This window comes from Typha angustifolia, chromosome 13, assembly GCF_048772165.1.
Source record: "Typha angustifolia cultivar Huaian chromosome 13, ASM4877216v1, whole genome shotgun sequence".
Classification (NCBI taxonomy): Eukaryota; Viridiplantae; Streptophyta; class Magnoliopsida; order Poales; family Typhaceae; genus Typha; species Typha angustifolia.
This window is the reverse complement of record NC_133251.1, coordinates 12,688,996-12,712,935: the sequence shown is the minus strand read 5'-3', so window position 1 is coordinate 12,712,935 and position 23,940 is coordinate 12,688,996. Positions and strand designations below refer to the sequence as shown.

At 32.4% G+C, this 23,940-nt stretch overlaps 1 protein-coding gene across 1 annotated transcript; it reads left to right on the top strand.

The window, feature by feature from the left end:
• Positions 1-1,634: 1,634 nt before the first annotated feature.
• Positions 1,635-23,849, top strand: LOC140773258 (uncharacterized; the record flags this gene model as incomplete). The annotated part of the gene is made up of 4 exons (XM_073115737.1): positions 1,635-1,807; positions 21,428-22,743; positions 22,904-22,982; positions 23,414-23,849. Coding segments are annotated over exons 1-4 (2,004 nt in total), but the record flags the coding sequence as incomplete, so codon positions are not given.
• Between the last annotated feature and the right edge of the window lie 91 nt (positions 23,850-23,940).

Genomic DNA, 23,940 nt, shown 5'->3' with positions numbered 1-23,940 from the left:
AACCTACCAATTATAGCCGGATGGTAGAAGCCATATATAAGTACGTTGATTCATACACGAATTCTACTGAGCTCAAAGACATCATTGCCTTGTTATTCCTCCAACGCATCTCTGCTTGAGTTCCTTAAATTAGTGGAGTCCATCACGACTACTATTTACTAATTACTACTCCAACTGAAGAAATTTATTATATATCAAGGTGTGTGGCACTATGGCTACATGAGAGTGAGTCATATTAATTACAATAATATATTACTTTTAGACTTTTAGAGAGCAAGCGGTTTGATGCTTAATATGTTTTCTCTTATTGATACATGAGCTATAATTATTAATATGATATTTATATTATATAAATACATCATTTTAAAAATTATATATATTTGTATATTATCTTTTATATATTATTTTAGATTATAAATGTGTATATTTGTTAGTCATTAGATTCACCATATTTTTTGGTGGAATATTTTAAAATAGTAGATAACTTCAAGTTTGTAAAGAAACTAGTAAAAATATATTAGATTTTGTTAGGTTTAGTTGTACTTATGTAATTAATAAATTATTTTTAAAATATAATTTATATTCATGTAATATGTCTGGATTTTATATATGAGTATATGCATAAGGAATGCGATATTTGATGAAGAATATTAAAATGAAAGATTAATTTTAAAATTATGTTATTCAAAATGATTATAGAGTCATTATAGAAATGTCTAAACGGTGTCATGATGGTTGAAGAAGTATGAAATTTTACTTAAAGGCACCGGAACAAGCACTTTGCATTTAACTATTTAGTCTGCCATTTGAACAAGGTGTTTTGAAAGTACTCTAGGCCCGTTTAAACGCACCATGTAGCCATTCGCACTGCAATCACATATATAGAGAGCTTATTTTGGCTATTCGAACGCATCCTATAGATGTTCACACATATAGCGGAGACAGAGGTTTATATTTGGTCGTTCACTATGACAAAAAGATTAACCTTAAGGGTCGTCGAGATTAAAAAACTAATCATGAAAATGCTGCATCATGAGATCTTCCTACACAACATGCTCATAAGGAATATGCATATTCTCGTCTTAGAAAATATACTGAAATAAAAAGATCTATTTATGTACATGTCTTTAGACGTGATCATCGGGCGGGCCGGGACAATTTCAGGCCGAGCTTTTTGGGCTAACTGGCTTAAGCATTTGTCCACGGCCCGACCCACCAATCACTTGAGTCGGGCCGGGTTCGGGCCAGGCTAGAATAGTCTAGCCCATTACCACCCGTCGGCCCGTGAGATATCGGGCTGGCGGGGCCGGGCTCTGCCAATTAAGATTTTTAGTGACCTCGACCCGTGAGATATTGGACAAGAGCCAGGACCCTGGCTTTGGCGGCGACGCCGCAGAAGAGGGGGCAAGATCTCGCGGCCGAAAGACGGGGGCAGCGGTAGAGCTCCAAATCTCCTACCTCCAACTCCGGAGCCGTAATGTCCCGATGAAGCCGCGGATGCCGAGAACGGAGTAGAATTCCGACGGTCGACGACGCTCCACCGTAGATCTCGGGCGGATCTCACGCTGCTCGAGCAATGCCTCCAGCGAGGTGCCACTGGAAGAGCCGCCATTGTGGTATATCGATTGGAAGAGATGACGCCGACAAGTGCTCTAAGGGACAAACAAGCCGATTTGAAATCGACCACCGGGATGGCGCCGCTTGAGGCCAAGATCAAGGAGTTCTTCATTGTGGATGAGCGCGCCGAGCGGCGGTGGTTCGCCGACGACAAGAATGGATTTGACTGTGACAAACACAAGGGTCCAAGGTACTAAGGTAGGTAGGATACCGTAGCTTTCGGCTGCGAGATCTCACCGGACTCGCCCCCTCCGTAGCTTGGGGCCTTGGGCAAATAGGCAAATGGAGAGACAGGGAGTTGTGGTCTTGTGGAATGTGGATATGTGGTCTTGTCATGATGTCATCTTATGGAGTTGTGCCATTTCGGGTAGTGGCCAGCTGTTGTCAATTGGCCATTACCCATTTGGACAATTTTTTTTCACCTCAGGCTGTCAGCCACTTGGCAGGATTTTTTAAGAGTTTTATATTAAATACTCCATATTATTATTCACCCAAATTTACACAGTACTGCGTTCACACCGCGTTCGAACACGTTCTCAAGAGTTCACACATACAGAGAATGCATTCAGGTCGTTTGAACGCGAAAAATAGGCGTTCGCATATACAGAGAACGCGTTGTAAATAAAGTAAGTGAAAAATTAGAATTAAAATAAATAAAAATAAATGAGCAAATGTAAAAAAATAAATAGTTAAACAAATCAATAAATAAAAATATTTTTATAATTAAACAAATAGTTACACCCAAATTAGGAAGATTTTTTTTTTTGCATCACTATAGAATGAGCACATCCCAACTAGGTTGGCCTCTACCCACCTATCTATCATTTGCATAATTCATCCATTAATTGTAAAAAGTAAAATAAAATTACATTAGTCATTGAGATTTAAAAACTTAAATTCTATATCTTCTATTGCAAAATGATTGTCCATTTGCGATCTCGATTTGACAGCATACCAATTTTATAGGCACATCAGCGCTTCAATTTTTTTTTCTTAAACATAATCTACGTTGATCAATCAATCACCCACTTGTACTGAAAGTAAATTTTGAAGGTACAGTAGATATAAGAATTGTCAATATATCATGGGCGATGGCAGCAACAATTAAAAATCTCGTCTCATTTGTCTTTCACCATACTAAAGTATCTATTTCATCCTTACTTACAAAATGATTATAATATGCATGAAGCTCAATGATTTCCCCCGACGTTGATGAAGTTCTCCTCATTTTAAGTCGGGCGAGCAATGACTTCTTAGTACTATCACTTTCAGGAGGAATAACAGAAGATGAAGACGTTGAGGAAGAAGAACCATATATAATAAAATAATAATTAAAAAGCCTTTCAAAATAACTTTTAATAGTTACCACACGAGAAACATAGTCATCTTATTTATCTTCATATAAACCATTAAAAATATCGAAAAGGCTGGTCTCTTTAAATTGAGGTTCTAATAAAATGTCAAAACCAATAAGTAAAGAAAAATGTTCAAAATATTTATCATTTTTAGTTTCCATTTTTTGTAAAATATTATGTAAAGTTTGATCATTTTTAAAAGCAATAAAAAGTTGAACAATATTAACAAGTTGCATACCAGCAATTGTAATTGTAGGAGAATAAGAGCTTGATAATATATTAGTATCATCAAAAAATGTTTTTAAAAAATCTTTTATTTTTTTCTACATTTTCCCATTCTAAATCAGTAGGACATTCTAGTTCGTTATTAATATCTAAAGAAACATAAAAAATTATAGCTTTTTGATATTCAAATACTAATTTTAACATTTCATAAGTAGAGTTCCATCTATATTGTACATCCAATTGAAGTTTTTTAGCTTTTAATCCACACCTTTTACATATATTTATAAATTTTCTAGCTTTTTTATCATTAAAAATAATATGATGTATAATTTCTCTCTCAGCAATTATTTTTAGACCACTTTGTACAATTAAATTTATAATATGACACATGCATCTATTATGTAATAATTCACCATTACAAAGTAAAAGAAGAAAACATCGAATATTAGAAATTGTGGAATCATTATTAGATACATTATCAAGAGTGAGAGAAAAAACCTTATTTTGGATATTATAACTTGTTAACTATTGAATAATAGTACGAGAAAGACTCTCATCAAGCTTTCAAAAAGAAATTATTCGTTTTTGTATTTTTCAATTATCATCAATAAAATGTGCGGTTATACACATAAAAGACCAACGTTGGCATGAAGTCCAAATATCACTAGTAAAAGAAATTCTAGATTTTAATTTTTCAAAATCTAAAATTAATTTTTTTTTCTTCGGCAAAATATTAAAACATCTCTTCTAATTGTGTGACGAGAAATTCTTTTAAAAGCCAGATTAAAACCTCTTTATAAACAACCTTCAATTTCCGGATCATCACCTATAGCAAAAGGTTTATTTCTACGAATAATATATTTAACTATTTATTTCTTTATGAGCATTTTCATAATTCCATTGAAAATTAAAAATATTTTCGAAAGCATCGTGATTAAGCAATATTTGACCAATATCAAGTTAACATTTTTTATGCTTGTCTTTAATATGCCTCATTAGGTGAGTAGTGTCATTCTTAGTTAATGTAGAAAAATCATGATTACATTAAAGACATTCTTAGTTAGCTCTACAATCTATAATATTAACTTGGCCATCTTTCATTTCAATCATTTTGAAATACTTTCAAACTTTGGACTTTAATCTCTTATAACTGTCTGATGATGAAGCCAAAGCTGGAGTTTCCAGATCAGATTGAGGCCCTCCAATTGAGATTCTATATGATCATCAAAGGAATCCATATTAGAGAGAATTTGCTAATTTGAAAACTAAAAATCTTGAAACCTTTAATTTGGAAAGAACTTGAGAGATTAGAGAATTTAAGAATGTGTGATGAATTTAGAAAATTTATCATCTATTTATAAGCATGATAAAAGTTAAAATCACCAAAATACCCCTATTAATTAGTTGTTTATTTCTGTTAAAAGGGTAAAATGGTAAAAAAAAAATAGAGGTCCTATTTTGCTAATTTTCAGAATTTTTTTAGCTATTTTTAGAATATTTTTTACCGTTACATATTTTTTACCGTTACATATTTTTTTAAAAAATATTTCTGTTTTTCTCTATTTAAAAAAAAATATATTAAAAAAACTTAAATAATACATGGGCTGATATGTGATAGGAGGTGGGCTAAAAAATTTAAACAATACTTCTACGAGGCTGAATTGTGATGGGAAAGATGGGCTAAAAAAATTATAAAACGGTACAGTGTACAAAATTTCCCATTATTTTTTACTATAGCAGTGGGCCGAACGGGCGGGCGAGCGGGCCGACTTTTGGACTGGGCCGGACGGGCAAAGGGTTGGCTCGTGCCGCCCCGTTGGTAGTTTGAGCCCGGGTCGGGCTTAGCCTGGTCCAAACCGGGCAGGGCACGGGCGGGCTGGGCGCAATGATCAGGTCTACATGTCTTCTTCTTCCTTTTTTTGGGGAGAAACAATGTATCACTTAATATTAAATCGATGCCGTTGATATTTAAATCTGGCCGGATACACTCATCTAAGCACCTTCCCATTGTTATCTAAATACATACATGTTTACCATCACTGTGGTGTAGTTGGACATACAATATTGTAAATTTTATAAAAATTTAATCATTCTTTTCTTTGTAAGGTAAAAATTAGATAATTTTGGATTAAAAAAAAAGATATTTTAGCATCCACTCGGGGTGATATAATCAAATGATCCCTTAATTAGATATTTCAACTAGAGGCTAATTATAACCTACGTATATGTTAGTTGGATTTTTATTTAAAATCTTTTTATAGGATTGGTGTTGATCGTTGTTGTTTTCAGGATTTAATTGGTTTTGGTTTCATCACTTTTCTCATTTTCATTTACTCTCAATTATAGTTTCCTTCATTTTTCAGAAAAAAATTTAAAATGTGATGCACTTTATTGAATTAGGGTAACTCTTGTGACATAAAATTATCGTTCCGTGGAGTAACTTATATTAACATTTGATATATTATCTTGCAATACGCTAATGATACCCTATTATCCCGCGAGCAAATAAAATAGATGTGATTATGTTCAAGTTCCTGCTTTACGAGTTTGAGGCTATGTCAGGTTTAAAAATTAACTTTGGGAAGAGTTCTCTAATATATTTAGGGAATAATAAGAAGAAAGGAAGAAAGTTTGCTACTACGATGAATTGGCAGATGGAAGATTTGCAAATTAAATATCTAGGGCTCCCTTTACATGATGGCAAGCTTAGGACGGAGTGGATGCCGGTGGTGGAAAAAAGATTAGCTGGATGGAAAGACAAGCTATTGTCCTTTGGGGTTCATATTACCCTCATAAATTCTATTCTAAGTGCTATTCTATTATACTTTCTTTCTTTCTTTAACATGCCGATCTTAGTGTAAAAACGAATTGATAAGTTAAGAAGGACGGGTAGTGGATAATAAAAAAGGATATGCTTTTGGTTAGTTGGGACAAAGTGTGCAGGAAAAAGGAATTTGGAGGAATAGGGATTGTTAATCTTCATTATTTAAATAAATCTCTACTGGTTAAGTGGCAGTGAAAGCTTTAAAATTCAGAACATCAGCTATGGGCCTCGATAATTATGCAGAGATATTACAAGAAAGTCAAGGTTAATTCATTCAAGTTGGTCAATTCCAGTAGGATCTCTCCTTTTTAGAAGGGAGTATTTCAGGAGCTATATTTAAAACTGGCATGCCAAAAATTTACAATGGCACAAAAAAAGAGGTGAAATTCTGGAAAGGATTGGAGATTATTCTCTTGTGGTAAGATATCCTTAGTTGTTTAATATAGTCCGGAATGAAGAGGAAACTGTGTCTGAGGTTTGGCCTAAAAGAGATGAATGGAGAAATACGTGTAATGACCGAGTGAAATAAAGATAGAAAAGTAATGATATTTTCACTTTTAAACCTCTATATAGATTCCTTAATAATGGAGGAGCTATTTTTAAAAGCTTGCCAATAATCTCGAAGCTAAAGATACCTTTGAAAGTTAGAGGTTTTTATGATCGGTATGCAATAACAGAGTATTGACTAATGATAATTTGCTCAAGAAAGGTTGGCCCGACAATTCTACCTGTGTTTTTTTTATAAAGAAGATGAGTCAATTGATCATCTCCTTTTGAGTTGTAAATTTGGTGGTAAGTTGCTGCAACAGATTATGAAGTACTGGGAATTCCAAGTAAGGTGGGTAGAAAGAAAAAACTGAGGACATATGAAAGATTAGTTCCAAATGACCAATTTAAAACTGAGGAGAGAGAAAAAAAATGGTAGCATATCTAGTTGAGTGCAATGATTTGGACTCTAACTATGTCACATCCTGTGAAACTTTCCAACATAAGTGACCTTCTTGTTTCTTTCCTGGGGAGCGAGAAAAAAAATGGTGGTATATCTAGTTAAGTGCAATGATTTGAGCTTTGTGGGTAGGAGGGGATTCAAGAAGAGAAGGCGGGGAAACAAGTTCGTAATTTGACGAATGCTTACTTTCTGAACAAGGTGGTAGAGTTGGAGGAAGATTGAAGATAATGCTCCATGGAGTTTTATTTTTGCTGCTCTCTTCAAATATTTTGAAAATATACTATGTAATTGATGTTAAATTGCCTGCTATTGCTTGTGTAACTAATATTAGTGTTGATTGGGTAGCAAGTTGATACCTATATAGTATTAGTTTGAAGTTAGTATGGATGTTTTCGGTAGAAGAATGGTTATTTGGATTATTATAGCTCTGATGTTTGTAAGGCCTTTAGGGTCAACTGTTGTTATAGGTTGTATTCACTTTTTGTTTTATTGGGACTAAGTGAACGATTATAATACTAATTAAGTTTCAATGAAAATAGAGGCGGTAGCCTGTTTGTTAAAAAAAAATTGATATATTATCTTTTAAGTGTTTTATTTAGTCTTAAATATTCTTTTATTACATTCTATGCATATCCATTATAGTTATTATGATTCAATCTTTGTGTTAATTTGTATAATTCTCTAGAAATCTTTCTTATTAGATTTATCTTCACTATTTAACATTTTGACTTAATTTTGCTTTTATTACCATTAGTTTGACACCACACACCCCTATATCATTCATGAGCCATATGTTTTTCAATATGGTACATAACAAGGAAATCACTACCTAACTTTTGTGAAAGCTATCTTTACACCAAAATAATTATTGACATAAAAAATAAAGAGAAAAATAAAAAATAAAAAATAAAAAATAAAATAATTTTGAATTGAAAAAGGAAAATGTGACATAAGTTTGATTTGACTTCAATTTAGTGTCTTCTTAATAAATTAGAATCATCTCATATCTTAGTGCTTTACTAGAGTAAATTATTAAGACGCTGTAATTAAATCTTCTATTTACTAGTTTGTGTGATCAAACCGCCTAGTTATGTATCTAATCCTTCTTGACTTTTTATTAGTATGCCTTCTTGTTTCTTTTGTAAAGTGAAATGATAAATTTTGATTTGTAAGCGATTTAAAACTATTGCACGATGAAATTCTTTGAATTTGGGTAGGTACTTTTGTTTGCAAAATGAGATTTAGAATGTTCTATGCTTTTTTTTTTTTTGAATTTATTGGTTGAAAAATAATGTGGATTAGATTATGATTTTTTTTTTTAGACATGAATAGCAAGCTATGCATGAATGCTTGGCATGCATAAATTTTTTTTATTTTTTTTTCATATTACACCTGCTTTTCACTTTGTATATGTATTTAAGTGCTTACATGATTATTTGATTATTTGATAATCTCGTAACACTTTGTGATACACTCTAGTAGGAATTTATAACAAGTGAGTTTAGACGTAATATTTAAAAAAAAAAGGTATTTTGTCACAGATTGCTAAAAGAAGAGATTGTAAGGATTTTACGTAATTAACATTCAAAATATTTTAAATGTATATATCTAAAAAATTTATATAAGCATATACATAAGTTTTGGAAAGATTGCCGAAGAAAATCAAAGTAAAAAATAAAGAATATTAAAATGAAAAACAAGTTTTCCTTCAAACACAAATTTTGGTGTTCTTTAAATACACACTCGATAAGAGTTTAAAGTGTTGTTCAAACATACCATGCAAACATACCTAACCTTATTTGAAAAAGATATTTAAGGGAGTTTTTAACCTGACTCTAATAAGCCACCTATCATCTCTTTGAATCATTTTTTAAGGCTATTGGAGATATCACCTCCCGGCTTTGGATGGAATGTGCCATAAGAGTTTAAAATAGTGTTAGCCTTCGAAAATAATAATACTATTTTCTAATAGTTCAGAGAGTTATTATGTTAAAAAAAACAGAGTTCAAAGGTCATTATAAAGATGAGTGTTCAGGGTAAAAAAAAAATTTATCCATTTATTATATTTAAAAAATTTCAATTAATATTAGAGCTTATCTAAGAATTAATGTTTTTTCAACAATAAAAAGACAAAATATGCTTCGTTTTATTTAAATCTTTTCTTCCGATTAACAGCATTTATCTTTTCACCTATTTAAATTGATAAGATTTTAACTTACAAACACAAAAGATAAAAATCATCGATTTTAAATGGTATGCATACGAAATATAAAATTAGAAGGGTTATGTAAATAAAGAACTTGTGAGGACACATGCAAAAGAAAAAAAAAAAATTCAAATCACACCATATATTTTCTCCATTTTTTTTTCCTTACGCAAATCTTAGTATAAATACTCATTATAAAAATGTGTGTATTTCATATAAAATACTTATTCATTTAATTTTAAAAGCCCAACTTTCTATTATTTACACCTAATAGCTTTTTGTTTCTGCAAATAGCTCCTCATTTTTCCTTTTTAAAATTTTATCTAAAATCCTGAGTTAATTTCACCTATCCATAACCTTAAAGTATACTTAGTAATTTATAAAATATATAGATTAATCCTTAAGGAAGAGGGTTTAGTTTGAGAAAGATGATTTTAAATTTGAAAAGATAATTCAAAGAGTCTAGTTTTAAGAAATATAATTTACACAAGATTTAGTTTTGAAGAAGAGAATTTAGATTTAATAGAATATGATTTAGTTTTAGGAAAGATAATTAGATTTAGTACAGTTTAGTTTTAGGAAGGATGATTTTGATTTAGGTAGTATGAAATAAAATTTTTAAGGATCTTTTAGTAATTTAATTAATAGAATGATATAAATCATATAATAAAATTAATATCGTTAATCAAAATAATGTCCCGGTGTTATATAAAAATTATATCAAAAATACAAGAGGTTGTATTACAAAATACTTAAAAGAGATTGTTAATCAGAAAATAGAAAAATTATAGGGTGTGATTGGTAAAATTTTAGTTGTAATTTTTTAATCTTAAAACATAGCAGTAAGAAGTAAGAACTACCACCACTACCAATCTCCAATACTTTGCATAACAAATCATTAGCAATAAGTTAGAATCAAACAAACAGCAAAGTACACTAGAAACAACAAACACAGTCAAACACCCAACATCTACTGATACTTCTACATCGATTTTCAACTATTAATACCACCACAATCACATACAACTCCAGTATCACAACCATCACATGTATATCAAACATCCGCAACAATGATAATAGCATAAAAGAGAATAACTAGAAAGATCACCAAACACAGCTATCATCACTGTCACTTTGAAATAAAGGAACATAAGGATGTTTAAAAACACCATTAATGCCAGTTATTACCAGCAGTAATGATACAATAATATTGATATTAATATCAACAACAACAATCACTCAACTGTATAAAACAAAGTATCCACAATAATACTAGCAGAATAAAAAAGAAACTAAAATCATCAACACGATAGTCACAAGAATCACACCACAATAATTTACTCAAAGAAAAAAATCAATACAAAAGCAATCATACAACTCTAGTATCACAACCATCACATGTACATCAAGTTATCAACATCTACAACAATGATAATAACATAAAAGAAAATAACTAGAAAAATCACCAAACACAGCTATCATCACTGTCACTTTGAAATAAAGTAACATAAGTATGTTTAAAAACACCAATGATGCCAATTATTACCAGCATTTACATACAATAATATTGATATTAATATCAATAACAACAATCACTCAACTATGTAAAACAAAGTATCAACAATAATAGTAGCAGAATAAAAAAGAAACTAAAATCATCAACACGATGGTCACAAGAATCACACCACAATAATTTACTCAAAGAAAAAAAAATCAATACAAAAGCAATCAACACCAGAAACACCAACATCATTTTGGCAACAACAATCATAATAACATATTAGTAACAAAAAAATTACAATGAAAGAATTACATAATTACAATAGCAGCAAAAAAACATAATCATCAAACACACAATACCATCACCCCATCAAACCCTCCTCAACAAAATAAAAAAAAAATTCATACATTAGCAGGCACATAAGTCAACACACACAAAAAGAGAATAACACAACAAAACTATAATCAGCAACCACAACAAAACAGCAATCATTAACAACGACAAACAAATAAACAGCATAACATGTACAAAATGCCAACAATGAAAAATACTATAACCACCAACAAAGTAACTGCTGCAACATAGACTAACGCCACTAGCAAAACACCATAGTTATCATCAAACACACCAAAACCTCCATCAATACTATACTGCAATGTCACTACCATTGCCACAATAATAACCATCATCATCACCATGCACAACAATTAAATGACAAATCTAGTACTAGCATGACAACAAGATAATAATAAATATAACTACCGCTACAAAAACCACACCACCACAACCACAACATCACCACCATAGATCAAGCCTCATGTGAGAATGATCTTTGATAATGATCTCTACACCACTTTCACCACCACCATTAACACAGCAAACCACTTATCATTAATATACCTACACCAACACCAACACCAAAGAGACCAAAATATTGTCACCCATCACCAACACAACATGCCAACCATAGCAATCAGCATTTCTAATGTGAAATTTATCTATGTTTATTGAGCTTGTGCATATGTGCATGTAATAATTTATACATACGTGTGTGCGTATATATATGTAACTATGCAAGTGTGCACTTATTCAATAGTGCGTGCACGAACCAAGAGTTTAGGTTTACCTGATGAGTTTGTCCTTTTTATATTCATTTGCCTATTAAATTCATTTGCTATATTCTAACATATTTATAAAGCAAACTAAACATCAAAATTAAAAACCACTACAACAAGTTTAAAGATTACCTTGGACATTAGCTTTGATTGGTAAAGCTATTTTATTGTTGTTTACATGACTATTTTGACATCCTTACTTGGCAGTCACTCCTGCTGCTGACGGAGATTGTGCTCTCTGGGAGTAATACCTGATAAAATCATCAAATATATTATCTTATTATAAAAAAAGATAATGATAAAACCAATACTTACCTCTCAATTAGTCTTGTCCGGCAAATCATCTCTTGCTATTGCCCAGTGGTTAAAATTATAAACCACTACAGGTCTAAAGATTACCTGGTCTATCACCGTTGTTTACAACTCTTACTTGATATTTTTGCTTGGTGGTCACACCTACTGTTAGTGGAGATTGCACTACCTGGAGTCATACTTGGTGAAATCATCTAATATATTTTGCATTATTATATAAAAAAGAATGATAAAACTACTATTACCAGTTTAAGTGTTACCTCTTAATTGCTGATAAGAACCTCTTACTTTACATCTACATTTAATATGGCCATCTTCTGCTGCTGATATGAACTTAATACATTTAGTATAGAACTGTTTTACTCGACTAGATAAAGTCAAGTTTCTGATGTTGATAAGCGTTGAATTATTTGACACCCTTACCTGTCCCCACATCCATATTCAATACTTTACACACAATAAATCTTTAGCAACAATGCTACAAACAATACCAAACATCCATCACCTCTACCATCAAAAGCTCTACTACCGGTTTATCATCTTTACTACAAACAACCATTAAATGAGCATCAACATGTATAACAAATAAGAGAACAACTATAAATAATAAAACCATTGTTGTCACCAACGCCCACTGTCATTAGCATCACTATAAAAATAAAATAAATAAATAAGTAACCATGATATCAAATATACCATCAATGACATTTATCACCACCACCAACTCTAAAATAATAAAACAATATCAACAGCCACATTAAAGACATTACCAACAATAATCACTCAATAGTACAGATCAAAATAATCACTCAATAACATTAGCAAAACCAGGAATGCTACAAATCAACTAACTAAAATCCTCAACAATTCACCACTATCACCAATCAATAGAAACAATAGCAATATTATCATCATCAATCACAACAATCACCACAGCAAACACTCAGAACATTGTAGCAATGAGAAAACAATTACAACAAAATCAACAACCACCAGTACCATCAGGAAACATTCATACAAGACCATAACAGTGAGAAAAGTAAAAATTATTTACAATAACCACTACCACCTAAGCATCACCATCATTAGATCAACAATAAGAACAATGGACAAGTAGAGCAAGGATAATCACTATTATCGACAAAATATAAATAATAATATCAATAAATTTCACCACAAACACCAAAACAATAGGAATAACAACATAAACAACTATCATCGCCACAATCACAACTACCATGAACATCAGAATCAGAAAACTAACATTACCAACAACCATTATCAGCATTTAACATAAAAAATAAGATCCACAAGCACAATATGAACATTATTTAGCTCATGCATGCATACAACAAGACAAAAAATATTTTGCACACATACTAAACACACAAAAACAATAGGTTCATGAATATGCTTGCACATGTACAAAAGAACTCATGCAATAACAATATTATCATCATCACTATCACCGATCAATAGAAACAATAGCAATATTATCATCATCAACCACAATAATCACCACAACAAACACTTAGGACATTGTAGCAACGAGAAAACAATTACAACAAAATCAACAATCACCAATACCATCAGGAAACATACATACAAGACCATAACAGTGAGAAAAGTAAAGAATCATTTACAACCATTACGACATAAGCATCACCTAAGCATCACCATTATCGACAAAATATAAACAATAATATCAACAAATTTCACCACAAACACCAAAACAATAGGAACAACAACATAAACAACTATCATCGCCACAACCACAACTACCATGAACATCAGAAACAGAAAACTAACATTACCAACAACCATTATCAGTATTTAACATAAAAAATAAGATCCACAAGCATAATATTAACATTATTTAGCTCGTGTAAGCATACAATAAGACAAAAAACATTTTGCACACATGCTAAACACACAAAAACAATAGATCATGAATATGTTTGCACATATACAAAAAAACTCATGCAATAACAATATTATCATCATCACTACCACCAATCAATAGAAACAATAACAATATTATCATCATCAACCATAATAATCACCACAACAAACACTCAGGACATTGTAGCAACGAGAAAACAATTACAACAAAATCAACAACCACCAGTACCATCAGGAAACATACATACAAGATTATAATAGTGAGAAAAGTAAAGAATCATTTACAACCATTACCACATAAGCATCACCTAAGCATCACCATTATCGACAAAATATAAACAATAATATCAACAAATTTCACCACAAACACCAAAACAATAGGAATAACAACATAAACAACTATCATTGCCACAACCACAACTACCATGAACATCAGAATCAGAAAACTAACATTACCAACAATCATTATCAGCATTTAACATAAAAAATAAGATCCACAAGCACAATATTAACATTATTTGGCTCGTGCATGTATACAACAAGACAAAAAACATTTTGCACACATGCTAAACACACAAAAACAATAGGTTTATGAATATGCTTGCAAATGTACAAAAGAACTCATGCAATAGCAATATTATCATTATCACTACCACCAATTAATAGAACAATAGCAATATTATCATCATCAACCACAATAATCACCACAACAAACACTCAGGACATTGTAGCAACGAGAAAACAATTACAACAAAATCAACAACCACCAATACCATCAGGAAACATGCATACAAGACCATAACAGTGAGAAAAGTAAAAAAATTATTTACAACCACTACCACCTAAGCATCACCATCATTAAAGCAACAACACAAATAATGGCAATAGAATCAACAAGCAGAGCAAGGATAATCAATATTATTGACAAAATATAAACAATAATATCAACAAATATCAGCACAAACACCAAAACAATAGGAATAACAACATAAATAACAACCACTATTACTAACACCATTATCAGCATTTAACATAAAAAATAAGATCCATAAGCACAATATTGACATTATTTGGCTTATGCATGCATACAACCACACAAAAAACATTTTGCACACATACTAAACACACAAAAACAATAGGTCCATGAATATGCTTGCACATGTACAGAAAACTTATGCCATAGAAATATACACATGCTCTCTATGTGGCATACAAATGAAAAAAGTTGTGTACTCAAAAATAAACTGTCATGCAAAGGAACTTGCACACTCAAGCATGAGCTTGTGCACATAATTACTAGAGTATTCACATATATGCAAGTATGATCTTGCACAAGAATGAATATATAGTTGTGTGTGATGTATGTCGGCAAACATGCACTCTCAATCTTGCTTTCACTCATTGCTTAGTATTGCATGCAGAGTCACAGACACATGAATGACATATGAATGGCACATACAGACATACATTAGTATACTAATAGATGCATGCACATGCTCATTGCATATAGAGTCGCAGACACATGAATAACATATATTGCAGACACATGACACATACAGACATACAGTCAACGGTGGCCGTGCCACAGGCACGGAGACCTTGCCGACCACTGGCTAGCACGACACGTGCCATAAGAGGAGAGAAAAAGGTAAGGGATACTCACCTTTGCTTTTGCAGTTGCCGATCACCTTCGCCGTTGCTGATTGTCGCTTACCTTTGCCGTCGCCCAAGCTCATGTCGGGTGCCCTAGCTCGAGGGAGGAGAGATCTGGATCCACAACTTAAGTTTTTAACTGATAACCCCCTCTCTCTCTCTCTATCACTCTCGATGTTTCTTCCTCCTCCCTCGAGCTAGGGCACCCGATGCAAGCTCGAGTTATGACGACGACGATGGATAGCTCGATGACGAGGTCAATGGCAAGCAGCGAAGCTATTAGGAGGGGTGCCGTGCGACACCCCTCGTACCAGCGCCGGCATGGCCATCCATGCATACAGTAACGTACTAATAGATGCATGCATGTGCCACGTGCATTTACAAGCTTGTGCACAAAGAGTCAACATTATACGTGCACACACAAACTAGCTATGAGATACAAGTATCTATTGAGAATAAACTCATGCATAGGTGAATGGAACTACAAATTTCTACATGCAAGAACATATGCATGCATGCAATGACTCACACAAGAATAATATAATTTATTGATATCTTAAGTTGAATATATGCTCATGCGTTTTAAGGGAACCTTTCCAAAGAGTTGTCTAAGAAACACGAATAGTCTAGAGACTCTACATGATAGAGAATACAAATTTTGATCATAGAGATGAAGAGAGGTAAAGAGTAATTAGTCCCACATTACTATACTATAATTGAAAAAATGGGGTCCAAAATTCCAAATGATAAGGTTCAATATAAATTTCAAATGTAACGACAAATAGTAGATTAGGTCCAATTTAAGACTCAGATAGTCAGATGAAGATCTTTTACTCTAGATATTTGATTGATGATACACATAATAGGATCATCTAGTAAAAATAGGATTTGATGGGTGGCTCTTTTTTATGACTATTGCTTAGATTAGGCTAGAAATAAGATAAAAATTATTGTTCAGAAGCAAGAAACTTAAACTTACAAAAACATTGATAAAGAAAATCTGATGAAATGAATTTGGAATCAAAATATGTGCTAGATAGAATTTTAAAACAACAAACCCTTAGCAAACAAAACTGTAAGTTAAAATAACTTACGACCAATATGATAGGAAAAATAGCAGCACATAAGGATGCATATCTGATTTTTAGATGCAAAATTAGAATTCAATAAATCAACATACAAGGTATTAGGTATCAACATCAACTGAACTTACTTATGCTACTGTTAAAAATCTGAACCATTTGATGAATAGCCAGGATATAGATAACATAGCAATGTAGATTATTTTGAACCAAGAAGTCGGATCATCTAGATATTATAAGTGATCAACATAAACTAGAGTTAGCAAATAGTGAGATCATAAAGTAATTACGGCAAAATCAAGGTAAAAAGTATTCAAAGCTTTATCAAAATATGGCCATGATCTATGCAACAAAAATCAAGATCCTCTTAAGATGGCAGAAAGAAGTGTTGATGCAAATCAAAGGAAATATGACGGAAAAGAGAGAGAGAGAGAAAGGGTAACATACAGAGGTCTCGAACTAGAATTCACCTAATCAGTCTTTGTTTCTGCGAAGAAAGAAACAGAGAAGCATAAATAGTTTATCCACCAAGCCAATGGATGTACGTAACACATACAGAGGTCTCGAACGAGAACTCACCCAAATCAGTCTTTATTTCTGAGAAGAAAGAACCAGAAATAAAATTCCACATGACGTGACTCAAATTTAGCCTCCTCTTTTCAATTCTTTAGGATAGGAAGGAAAGGACAAAAAAGTGTATTGAACCTCATAAAAAATCGGGTAGATCCAAGATCGAATTTAGGAAAATTGAATTTCAATTTTAATTTGATCATAACTCAATGTTAATCAAAATATACCACAGGAAATAACAAATCCCACTAACAAGCTATGATGTAGAACTGAAAGAATGCCCTATATTTTTTCTAGATCAAGGGGATATATGAATCTGTGAAGAAAGTGCTATCCTGCATTGAAAACAGATGGGCAATATTTCTGTGTTCTATCTTAATTAACCAAATGTTTGTTGAGTCAGGAAATATTGCAATATTTCTTTGGTTTAGTGGTTTACTCAAATAATTGCTTGTAAAAAGATCATCAGTAAAAGTGTAGAACTTATGTTTAGCTACCATTAGTGAATACGCATATATCTATCATTAGTGGAAATGTAGACTTATGCTTCTCAGTACAAAAAATTAATATAGAATCTTATAATTCCCCGTCTCTCTCAAGCTATCGAGTTATTGTCACTATTAAACCCTTTCATAAATTAACTCGTTTTGGAAATAGCATCATAAATAGGAATTAAATAGTGAAAAAACAAATAAGTTCTTCAAAATGGAAAGCAAGATATCTTGTAGGAATAAATTCTGTTAAGATGATACAAATCTATATTAAAAACCTAATTATGGCAGAAAAGGCTTGGATAACAAGTAAAACATTACTCTATCCAATCAGTAGTTATTAGCTAATGCTCCTACCATCAATCTCCTTTCATCATTATACAAGGTTTGTAAACTTGAAAAATGAATGCACACTACCCCCAACATGAAGTAGGCTCACAATGAGTCAAAATAGAAAAGTGACTTTTTCACGCCAGATTGTAGAGCTACAATAAAAGATATATTGTTTATTTTCTTATGTAGATAATCCTATATTCAGGCACTATTGAATGCAATAATACATTTGTTCATTAGAGAAGAAAACCACAGCATTCCACCAACAGGATATTGAGTTTCACTTATTTCACTAACAACAGCCAGTAAATATGCTTGAATTGTTTATTACATCATTAAAGTCAAGTTAAATTATCATATATGGTATATTATTATGTATCATTTGCATATTATATATATGTATGTATGTATGTAAAATCCACTTTTAAAAAATGCGGTGTGATATATATATATATATATATACATTTATATTAAGCATTGATATATCTTATAAATGAGAGATCATTATCTAGAATGGAAAAAAAATATAAAGATATATCAATCTTTGCGAATATTCCAATAGTCTCATATCATGAACTATAATTTTAATAATTGTATCAATTCAAATGGGACAAACATGTGTTTGTGATCCTATATTTCACAAAAAACAAAAACATATTGATATACTAATAAAGTATCTAATATATTATTTACAAGTTTATACTCAATGAAATCATTTCCTAGAGCAGTAACATATACTACTAACTGATAATAGATAAAGATGAGGAAATAGATTCACTTTAAAAATTCTACATATGATACATTGAGATAATATATGAAAGATGCAATTTCTGACTAACATAATCAATTTGCATTACAATGGGTTCCATTAATATAGATTATTCCTTAATACACATACAGAAAGTAGTTTGTTAGACTCCTAGGAATTCCTATTTTTGCACCAAAAAGTGACGAAAGAACTTAATTTTGCCCTAAAAGTGCTAAGGAACAACGTAATAACTGCAGCTTTAAGCTCACAATTAGGAAAGTAATCCTTATTCACAAATAGCAAAAATAGTAGCTCCATATATGCATCACAGTCAAAGCTATTACCCAAATCTTCATAATAGTTTTAATGGGCTAAGCTATTTTTAAAAAAACAGCTTTAAAAACTAAAATGAAGTGTAAGAGTTAACTAGCTAGAAAGAGAAAGTCTCTGTTCCTAAAATCTAAACTCTTTTGAGTTTTGATGACTTAAAGGTATATATATAAGAAACAAAGAGCATGTTATGATCTTCGCACCTTTTAACATGATATCCATCCTTTACGAAGCTGATGTGGGCATCATCTTCAATTTGACCAAAATAGAATTACTCGAGTCCAATTTTGGTCTAATTGTTGATTTTTAATTCAAATAATTAATTGAATTAGTCAATTGACAGATATGGTAGCCTATATGCGGGGGATGTCCGTATTGAGTTATTACCTAAATTGGGTTAGTCAATTTAGGTAAGGTTTAATCAATTAGGATCCTATTAGGAAATAAATTCCTATTAGAATCTCAATTGATAGTTATGGTAAGCTTATATGTGGGGGATGTCCACATTGATTTATTACCTAAATTGGATCAATCAATTTAGGTAAGATGATCAATTAGAGTCCTATTAGGAAATAAGTTTCTATTAGAATCAGTTAGAATTAAAGTTGTTAACCTATTTAAGGGTTATTGCATGAGAAACAAGGACAAGTTGGAATAAGATTTATTTGAGATCTCTCACTTTCTCCTCTGTAGTCTTCTTCTTCTCTCTCTCTCTTTCTTTCTCTCCCTTTCTCCTACTCTATCTTAAGATCCTTCTCTAATCTCTTCTACTTCCTCTCTAAACCTCTCTTCTTCTTCAATCTCTATTTTTTCGTTGGTTATTGCTGCTGTCCAAAAGATTCCAGTAGTGAAAGAGAGTCTTTGGGTGCCTGGACGTGAAGAAAAGGACTTGGTTTTCAAAGTAAAAGCACTACTATTCCATTTATTGGTAAATCTAAACTCTGAAGTCTTTTCTTACACCATATTTTAGGCTTTCCTACTATCAACGTACCTATTTGAGAGTTGAGGAAGTTACTGCCTTATCTGAGTGGTTTTCTCTCTTTCCATCTAGTAGTAATCCTTTTAATCAATTAACTTCTTATCAGTTATTGCTTACTATATTTTACTTTAGTTACTTGTTTGGGTTGATTGTTCTCCAAAACATTGCATACCATTCTAGATTTGCATCAATTGGTATCAGAGCAAGTTTTCTTTTTCTTGGGTTTGCTTGCATATAGATATAGTTCAGCATTTTTTAAAAAAAAAAAAGAGTTTCTTTATTTGTCTAGCTTATTTTGGAATCATGTCAAATGCAAATTTTAACACAACTGATATTAGAGAAGATGTCACACAATTACAACATCAAGTTCTACAACTACAACAAGGAATGAATCAAATTTTACAACACTTAGGTAACATCCAAGTCAATCCACAACCAGAGAATATTCCTAAAACATCTAGACAAGGCAACACTTCTGTCCAAGATATAGGGAGTGATGATGATAGAAATTATTATGCACATCATATGAGACATAGGTCTGTTGATAGGTGGGATCAAGGAATTAAGATTGATGTTAGCGAATTTGAAGGGCGATTATTACCTGATGAATTTTTGGATTGGATCGACCATATAGACCAATTTTTTGAATGGAAAGAACTCCCAGAAGACAAAAAAGTAAAATTCGTTAGTCTCAAATTGAAAGGTCATGCGTTAATTTGGTGGAAACAAATCCAAAATGATCGAATCAGAAAAGGAAAAGATAAAATCAATTCCTAGACCCATATGAAAGAAAAGTTTAAGGGGAAGTTTTTACCTATTGATTATACACAAACACTTTTCCAAAAACTTCAAAATTTGCGACAAGGATCCAAAACTGTATAAGAATACACTGAAGAATTTTATTCTTTACTTGCACGAAATGAACTACAAGAAAGTGAAGAGCAAAAGGTTGCCCGTTACACTAATGGGTTGCGACCTCAAATCCAAGATGAATTAACCATGTGTGATACCTTGCGCCTTGACATAGCCTATAGCAAAGCCACAAAGGCTGAAGCTGAACTTAGAAGACAAGGGTTTCGTAGAATTGATTCAGATAAAGGCACCACTATGATGCAAGTTGTCGGGAAGGAACCACCAAAATTAACACAAACAATCCTTCCTCAATCCAATTCTAATGTATTTGCTAAGAGTAGAGGTATATTAGGACCTACACCTTTAACTTGTTTCAAATGTAGGCAACTTGGTCATCGTTCATCTGATTGTCCTCTAAGAAAGTTCACACACCAATCTAATTTGATTGAACAAGAAGATGAGTTAACTAATGATGAAGGTCAAAATGAATATGAGAATGAATTAGAAGATAACATCTCTAAAGATGAAGCAATTGGTGATACTGAAGGCCAATTACTTGTCATGCATCGTGTAATGCTAACGCCAAGGGCTCCACATGAGGATGTGTGGCTCAGGCGAAGTCTCTTTCGCACTACTTGCACATCGAATGAAAAATTATGTTCAGTCATCATAGACAGCGGAAGTACAGAAAATTTTGTTGCTCAAGAAATGGTCGATAAGCTTAATCTAAAAACTGATAAATTGCATAAACCTTATAAGATTGCCTGGTTTAAAGGTGGGGGTGAAGTTCCTGTTACAACTAGATGCCTAATTAAATTTTCAATTGGCAAATCATATAAGGTTGAAGTTTGGTGTGACGTAGTACCTATGGATGTATGTCATGTCTTGTTAGGTCGACCTTGGCAATATGATAGAAAGATAATGCATAACGGGGAGAAAAATACATACACTTTTATTAAGGATAATGTACAAGTAACTTTACATCCACAAAGGAATGCACCATATCCTAGGAAACAAGAGACAAAAAGCCATGATAATAAAACCATGATGATTCTTGAAAAGAATAAATTCCAGCATGACATGATTGAATCACCCGTAGTGTATGCTTTGATGAGTAAAGAGATCAAAGAAACATCTAACATCCCTCTTAAAATCCAACCACTACTCTCTGAATTTTCAGATCTCACACCTGATGAACTTCCTAATGGCCTACCCCCATTATGTGAAATTCAACATCGCATAGACTTAATTCCTGGAGCTAGTCTCCCTCACTTACCTCACTACCGAATGAGTCCTTTTGAACATGAAGAGTTGTATAGGCAAGTTAGTGATCTTTTAAAGAAAGGGTACATTAAGGAAAGTTTGAGTCCAGTTGCTGTACCTGCACTTTTGACACCAAAGAAAGATGGCTCTTGGAGAATGTGTGTTGATAGTCGTGCCATCAACAAAATTACGATTAAATATAGGTTTCCGATCCCTAGGCTTGATGATATGTTGGACATGTTGAGTGGTGCAAAAGTCTTCTCTAAAATAGACCTTAGGAGTGGGTATCATCAAATACGAGTACGTCCTGGAGACGAATGGAAAACTGCTTTTAAGACTAAAGAAGGATTATATGAATGGCTTGTCATGCCCTTTGGATTGTCAAATGCTCCAAGCACATTTATGCGTACCATGAACCATGTTCTTCGTCCATTCATTGGTAAATTCGTTGGTGTATTTTGATGACATTCTTATATATAGCATTTGTCCTGAAACACATTAAAACCATCTTAGGAAAGTGCTTGAAACATTACGTGAACATCAATTATATATCAACCTTAAGAAATGTACCTTCCTAACTGATAGTTTGATCTTCCTTGGCTATATTGTGTCAACTGAAGGAATAAAAGTTGATCCTGATAAAGTAGAAGCCATAAAGAGTTGGCCAACACCTAGGACGATTAGCGACATACGAAGTTTTCATGGGCTAGCTTCATTCTATCGACGATTCATTCGCAATTTCAGTTCTATAATAGCTCCAATTACTAATTGTCTTAAGGCAGGAAAGTTTCAATGGAATCCAATAGCCGAGGAAAGTTTTGAACTTGTGAAGAATAAGATGATTAGTGCTCCAGTGATAGCTCTTCCTAATTTTGATAGAGTATTTGAGGTTGATTGTGATGCTTCTCACATAGGTATTGGTGCAGTCCTTAGTCAAGAGGGACGTCCTGTTGCATACTTCAGTGAAAAACTAAATGATACACGTTCTCGTTACTCTACATATGACCTAGAGTTTTATGCAATTGTTCAGGCATTGAAACATTGGAGCATTATCTGATTCAAAGAGAATTTATTCTAAATTCAGACCATGAAGCATTACGCTACTTAAATTCACAAAAAAATCTTAGTAAGCGACATGCTAAGTGGTCATCATTTTTACAAGAATATACTTTTCATCTGAGACATAAAGCCGGAGTGAGCAATCGAGTAGCTGATGCCTTGAGTAGGAGATCAAATTTACTGGTTACTATGTCAATACAAGTTGTAGGCATTGAATCAATTAAAGGTCAGTATAGTGATGATCCATACTTTGGACCTATCCTACAGTCATGCCAAGAAAATGGTATTGATTCAACATCAGATTTTCTACTGCATGAGGGATATTTATTTCGTGGGACACAACTATGTATTCCTGTTGGTTCTCTAAGAGAAAATTTAATTCATGATTTGCATAGTGGTGGGCTAGGTGGACATTTTGGTCAGCATAAAACCAAGGTTCCCAGTATTGGGATCGGGATCGGTATCGGCCGTTCAGAAAAACGATACGTATCGGCCGTTCGTATCGGATCGGACTATTTTTTTATTATATAAAATTCTAAATATTATTTAAAAATGTAGAAAAATTTAGAAAAAT